Source organism: Camellia sinensis, chromosome 8, assembly GCF_055761805.1.
Source record: "Camellia sinensis isolate YWXY chromosome 8, ASM5576180v1, whole genome shotgun sequence".
In the NCBI taxonomy this organism is placed as follows: Eukaryota; Viridiplantae; Streptophyta; class Magnoliopsida; order Ericales; family Theaceae; genus Camellia; species Camellia sinensis.
In genome coordinates, this window is record NC_138968.1 from 163,661,033 (window position 1) to 163,668,382 (window position 7,350).

General features: G+C 45.9%; 2 protein-coding genes across 2 annotated transcripts; both read left to right on the forward strand.

Moving 5' to 3' along the window:
* The first annotated feature begins 809 nt into the window (after positions 1–809).
* On the forward strand, positions 810–1,256 carry LOC145798241 (uncharacterized). The gene has a single exon (XM_082885749.1). The coding sequence runs from the start codon at positions 810–812 to the stop codon at positions 1,254–1,256; it is 447 nt and encodes a 148-aa protein (XP_082741875.1).
* Positions 1,257–4,607: 3,351 nt separating this feature from the next.
* LOC145798242 (uncharacterized) lies at positions 4,608–5,000 on the forward strand. Its single transcript, XM_082885750.1, has one exon. The coding sequence runs from the start codon at positions 4,608–4,610 to the stop codon at positions 4,998–5,000; it is 393 nt and encodes a 130-aa protein (XP_082741876.1).
* Positions 5,001–7,350: the final 2,350 nt, after the last annotated feature.

A 7,350-nucleotide genomic window follows, 5' to 3' on the forward strand; every position in this document is an offset into this window, starting at 1 on the left:
AACAACATCGGGATCATCTGGACCGCACTGTTCACCAGAGAGAACACCGAGCGCTGGATAGGCTCGTCTCTTCACCATTCGCCTCCCGAAATTGAGGCCATGAGACCTCCAAAGAAATTCACCCCACCAAAGTTCACTTCGTATGATGGGAAGTCGAACCCACTGACACATATTAGCCATTACAGGCAAATGATGTCTCTATGGAGCCAAGATGAGGCACTGATGTGCAAAGTCTTCCCATCCAGCTTGGGAGAAACCAGACTCCGATGGTTCGACCGACTCCTCGCTAGATCGATCCATGGCTGGAAGCAACTCTCCGAAGAGTTCCTAGCCAGGTTTGTCTCCAACACTAAGATTCCGAAAGAGCTGGATACACTGTTCGGCCTTCGAAAGGAGCAGGAAGAAACATTGCGCAGTTATGCTAGGAGGTACTAGGAAGAATACAATGATTTGAAGGAAATGTATATAGTGAACAAATGGCCGTCATGTCTTTCAAACATGGTCTGTGCCCGGAAAGTAAGTTGAGACAATCACTTACCAAGCGCCCGGCCATAGCATTGAAAGATTTGTGTGCCAGGGTTGAGCAGTACGCTTGCCTCGATGATGATCAGATCCCCATCGAGAAAGTGTCAACAGAACAAACAGCCCGGCACGAAAAGAGAACTGATCGAGGAGAACACAGAGGGATCGCAGTGAACGAAGTGGATAAGTTTAAATCCCACGAAGCCATCATGACTGTATTCAAAGAGTCGATCTATCGAATCCTAGGAAAGATCAAGAGAGAGCCCTTCTTTGTCTAGCCACCAAAAATGTTGGGAGATCCGGCTCAGCGCAACCAGAAGCTCAGATGCACCTACCACCAAGATAGGGGGCATATGACTCAGAACTGCAGGGCATTAAAACAACGCTTAGAGGACTTGGTAGTAGCTGGGCACCTCCAGGATTATATTGATCAGGATAAGGAAGTGACCGAACTAGGGAACCCACCACCAGAACCAAATATTGAGCATCCACCTCGGCTGATAATAAATGTGATCCATGGGACAGCGACTCAGGAACCTGAGGAGACACTAAGAGAAGAGATTGCTAAGGCTGTGCAAATTCAACAAGTCATGTTAGTGGAGCCTGCATTGAAAAAGGTACGTGCGGCATCCAAATCCCCCTTGTGCACTGTTTCATTTACTAGAAAGGATTTAGAGGGCATACAGTACCCACATGCTGATGCATTGATTTTAACAGTGGGAATTGGGAAATGATTTTATGTAAAACAAGTCCTGGTAGATCAAGGTAGTGCAACAGATATATTGTATTATGATTTGTTCAGAAAGCTTGGTCTCTCCGAGCAGCACCTCACTCCAGCGGCAACCCCGTTGGTCAGCTTCAATTCATAGCCAGAATGGCCGCATGGCAGAATAGTGTCGCCAGCCGTGGCAGGAACAAAAACCCTCCAGATAGTGTTCTTAGTTATTAATACACCATCTCCTTACAACGCCATACTTGGCCGTCCATGGATTCATCAAATGGAGGCGGTCCCTTCAACCTACCACCAGCTCATCCGTTTCCCAACGGAACACAGAATAAAGCAGATCTCAGGGGATCAAGTTGCATCCAAACATTGCTTCATGGCAGCATTAAAGGCTAAACAGCTCTGCAATCGGGTACAGACAGTAGAAGTGGCCAGACAGCCAGTCTTGGAAGATGTAGGGGGAGCCCCAGAGGAAAAGATAGTAGAAGATTTGGAGAGAGTCCTAGTAAAAGAGGATGATCTAGAAAAGTTCTTCCTTATCGGTACCTCGCTAGGCACTGATGAGAAACTTCAGCTGCTGGAACTGTTGAGGGAAAATATGGAGGTATTCGCATGGTCAGCATATGATACTCCAGGGTTGGACCCAGAATTTACTTGCCACAAGCTCAACATCAACCCTTCAGCTCGGCCCGTTGTGCAGAAAAGTCGTAGATCCTCAGTTGAGCACACCGAAGCAGTAATTGCCAAAGTAAAAAAACTCCTAGCATCAGGAGCAATCAGAGAAGTTCAGTACCCGCTGTCCAACACAGTTGTAGTCAAGAAGAAGAACGAAAAATGGAGAGTTTGCATTGACTTCACTTGCTTGAACAAAGCCTGTCCTAAAGATAGCTTTTCGCTGCTTCGCATTGATCAACTAGTAGACTCAACAGCAGGGCATGAGCGCATGAGCTTTCTGGACGCTTATAGCGGCTATCATTAGATACCACTTTTCGGTCCGGATCAAGAAAAGACAGCATTTATCACTCCGAGAGGAACTTACTGCTACAAAGTGATGTCATTTGGCCTCAAGAACGCCGGAGCAACCTACCAGCGGATGATCACTCGGATGTTCAAAGACCAACTCGGGAAAACCATGGAAGCTTATATAGATGATATGGTAGTAAAGAGCAAGTTCGCTACAGACCATCTTACAAACTGGAGAGAAGTCTTTGGCATCCTAAAAAACCATTAGCTTCACCTCAATGCCTCGTAATGCACTTCCGGGGTAGGAACATGGAAGTTCTTGGGATATATGGTCACTCACAGAGGAATAGAGGCGAATCCAGACCAAATAAAAACAATACAAGATCTTGAAGCACCAACAAAGGCTAAAGAGCTGCAAAAACTGGCAGGAATGGCGGCCGCACTGAATTGGTTCATCAACAAATCTTCGGATCGAATGAAGCCCTTCTTTCAGCTTTTGAGAAAAAAAGCAGCATTTGAATGGAGTTGTGAGTGTACCGAAGCACTGTAAAGTCTCAAAAGGTACCTCAGCACGCCACTTCTTCTATCCACTCCAGAACCAGGAGAGGAGTTGTACCTCTATCTAGCAGTCTCAGATCATGCCGTAAGCGCAGTATTAGTTTGGGAAGTGAACAAGGAACAGAGGCCAGTGTATTATGTCAGCAAGACCTTACTAGATGCCGAGACACAGTATCTACCATTAGAAAATTTAGCTTACGCGCTGCTTATCGCCTCCAAAAAGTTACAACACTACTTCCAGGGGCATACCATCAATGTCCTCACTGAATTCCCCCTCAGATATGTATTCAGCCGAGCCGATTTCTCTGGCCGAACAGCAAAATGGGCGGTGGAACTTGGTGAGTTTGACATTCGATATCAACCCAGGACTGCAATCAAGGCCCAGGTCTTAGCAGATTTTGTTGCAGAATTTGCTCCTACCTAGAGTATTGAGCCGGGAAATCCGAGTTCAGCGCAAGTGCCACGCACCACCGAACAGGGAAAGCCCTGCGCTTCGGAAGCATGGAAACTCTTTATTGGAAACATCTGGCAGCTTTATGTTGACGGGTCGTCCAATAACCGAGGCTCGGGGGCAGGAGTAGTACTCATCTCACTAGAAGGATTTATCTGGGAACATGCTCTCAGGCTCGGTTGGAAGGCTTCAAACAACGAGGTAGAGTACGAAACGTTATTGGCTGGCTTACGTTGTGCTGAACACTTCAGTGCAGAACAACTTCTTGTTTTCAGCGATTCACAACTAGTAGTAAACCAGCTTTCTGGGGTCTATGAAATGCGGGATGGAATAATGGCTATGTACGCAGGCAAGGCCAAAGACCTAGTTAAAAAGTTTCAATCCATACGAGTGGAACGAATTAGTCGGGACAAAAATAGCCATGCTGATGCTCTGGCTTGTCTCGGCTCATCAGTCGATACCAAAGATGCCAGAAAAGTTTGGATTGAGTTCGTGCCAGAACCAAGCATTGCATCTCCAGTTCTCTGCAGCAGCGTAGAGCCGAGCTGGATGGATCCAATACTTGCTTTTCTAAAATCTGGTACTCTCCCCGAAGACAAAAAGGAAGCCAACAAAGTCAAACATAAGTCAGCTCGGTTTTGGATCTCACCATCCGAGAAGCTGTACAGACGCTCATATCTTGGCCCTTATCTTCTGTGTGTGCATCAAAATCTGGTCGAGAATGTTCTCTACGAAATTCATGATGGAATTTGTGGCTGCCATGTTGGCGAAAGGTCACTGGCGCACCGAGCCCTTACTCACGGGTATTGGTGGTCACAGATGCAACAAGATTTGCAGCAGTACGTACAGAAGTGTGATAAATGTCAGAGGTTTGCTCCGTTCATCCATCAGCCAGCCAAAACTCTTACTCCACTCACCAGCCCATGGCCCTTTGCCCAATGGGGTCTGGATATTGTCGGACCATTGGCGCGAGGCACTGGGAACAGGCGATTCTTCATTGCTGCAACCGACTATTTTACTAAGTGGGTTGAAGTCGAGGCATTGGCAAGTATCAAAGAAGCGGATACAAAGCGGTTTGTCATGAGAAACGTGGTGGTGCGTTTCGGCATCCCGCGGGTACTAATTACGGATAATGGAACGCAGTTTGATGGTAAGATCTTCAGAAAGTTTTGTGCTGACCTCAGAATCAAGTATAAGAACTCTTTTCCAGGGTACCCGCAGAGCAATGGACAGGCGGAAGCGTCAAACAAAACCATCATCAACGGAGTAAAGAAACGGCTTGAGCATGCCAAAGGAAAATGGGTTGAAGAGTTACCCCACGTGCTATGGGCATACTGAACCACAGCACGGCGCTCAACGAGGGAAACAACTTACTCCCTAACTTATGGAATGGAGGCCGTCATCCCACTCGAAGTAGGTCTCCCAACCCTTCGGTCTGAATTGTTTAAGAGCACTAGTAATGAGGAAGCTATTGCACAAGCATTGGATATGGTAGAGGGCCGAAGAGAAGCAACACTGATCAGACTTGTAGCGTACCAGCAGCAGCTCATCAAGAGTTTCAACCAAAAAGTTTTCCCAAGGCAATTTACACCAGGAGAACTGGTTTTGACGAAAGTAATGGATCACAAAAGGGTGCCTGGCGAGGGCAAACTTGGGCCTAACTGGGAGGGTCCATACAAAGTCACAGTTGTTGGAAATGGAGCTTACTGCCTAGAGGATCTGAAAGGCAGAGCTATACCTCGGCCCTGGAATGTAGCAAATCTCAAGAAATACTATCAGTAGAATAATCCCCCAACTTCTCTATTAGAATGTAAAGGCATTTATTTGTTGACCAATGCAAATGCTTTCCCACTTCTCTCAAATTTATCAAATTCCTGTAATTAGCTTTGATGTTTATCAAATGGAGTTAGCTTTGGTTCTCACCAAACGAAATTAGCTTTGATGTTTATCAAACGGAATTAGCTTTGGTTCTTACCAAACAGAATTAGCTTTGATGTTTATCAAACAAAATTAGCTTTGGTTCTTACCAAACAGAATTAGCTTTGATGTTTATCAAACGAAATTAGCTTTAGTTCTCACCAACGGAATTAGCTTTGATGTTTATCAAACGGAATTAGCTTTGGTCCTTACCAAATGGAATTAGCTTTGATGTTTATCAAACGGAGTTAACTTTGGTCTTAACCCAAATGGACTTAGTTCCAGAACGATTGGACGGAATTTAAATTTGGTTAGCACTCAAACATGCTAAGTGGTATTACTTGGTGGAATAATGTTTGGCAACTAAATTGGACTTTAGCCAAGTGGAATTGCTTGGTGGAAACCACACTAACATATCTGAAGTAAACATCTTTGAATCCACAGAATTCCTTAAGTACCAACGCGTCAACACTTCAGTACTGATTCAAACAAACAGAGTTGGAACAAACGTGACCAGGCTCTGTCAGGAGCAAACTTCCAGCATTAGTCTTACTCAACTCCAGGTGGGGGCAAACAATTGTTTTTTTCAAACCAACCTGGACCTGAGTAAGACACCTCTTCATGCCTTTATCTCATTCAAATGCATCTGTGCTATCAAAGTTGCAACAAACTTAAGCAGTTCTATCTAAGAGCACAATCTTCAGTACCAATCTTACTTAGCTCCAGGTGGGGGCAAACAATTGTTTTTTAAAACCAACCTGGACCTAAATAAGACCCACTTACGAACTCAAGCATAGCCATACCACATATCCGTTAGCCACACCGAGCATCAGTTCGGCCCCGAGGTCCCAACAGTGCTCGGCCGGGGGCAAGCAGTACAGCATTAGACAGAGCATCTATTTAAAAGCAGTGCAGAACCAGACCGAGCATCTATTCGGCCCCGAGACTCCAACAGTGCTCGGCTGGGGGCAAGCAGTATAGAAAACATTCAGACATAAAAGCCAAACAGCATCGGATTGCAAATTCAAAGAGAAAATTCTATCACCCAACAGAAGGCACAGATGGCCTCATAACCAGCAATGATGAAAAGAAAAGAGAAAAGAAAAATTGTCTTGGCAAGTACAAAAAGAAAGCTCGTCATGGAGACCGAGCCACAATACATCAAAACAGAAAAGCAAAAAAGTTCAAATCCTTTCAACTTTAACTTTCATTAACAGAGGAAACCTCAGGAGTAGCATCCACAATCTTGTCCAGACCGTCTTGGGGAGGAAAAGTAGAGGCAGCTCCAATTTCCTGAGAAGAAGAAGCCTCCTTAACCACATCTCCCACGGTTGCGGTCTCCAGGGTTTCAACCCCTTCAACATCCACCGTTTCAGCGGCAACATTACTGTCTGGGGTCTTGTTTGCAGAATCAACTTCTGGGGAAACTTCGGTTGGAAGAACAGCAAGGGTGGAGACAGTCTTTGAACCCAAAGATCTTGAAGGAACTGGGATATCTTGAAACAGGGAAGAGCCTTCAGGAACCAGCGCAGCAGCTAAAATGAGAAAAAATTTATAGCGGTCATCATCCGAAGGGTCCCCTTCAGAATAGGGATATCACGGGGCCCATTATGGTCAGCCATGTCAATCGGCATCAGCAGAAACTTAGTCAAATCAAAAGCAAAATCTTGTGAAGCAACAACTAAATCAGAAGTGGAAATGGGCTTGCCTTTATGTGACACTGGCGGCTCTAATTTCTCAAATGCCTCATCCTCAGCAGGATCCTCAGAAGCTTCCCCTACCACTACTTTGCCAGCCTCTCTTCTTCTCTTTTTTGCTCGCGTAGCGACCGAAGATGAGGGCTCGGCAACAGTCACTGGGGTCCCAGAAGTTCCCACTTCTATTTTCACTTCTATGAGGCTCTTCACCTCGGTCTTTTCCAGAGGAGTTTCCAAAACATCAGAGGCGCTGAAAGCCTTGACCTCTAAATCCACCAACACCCTTCTCTTCGCCACAGACCTGCCCCCTGCGAAACTGGGGACAGGAGAGGGCGTTCTTTCAGAAAGTGCACCCTGACTCCTGCGACGATTCGTAACCAAAGGAGTGAGAGATGTGTCGGTCTCGGTATCAAAGTCCAAGAGAGAAGCAGCGAGCCTCGCCTTCTTTGGAATGGTGGAGCAGTAAGTTGACTGGTAATCCAATAACTCGGGCGCAGATCTCTTTTTATACCTTAGGG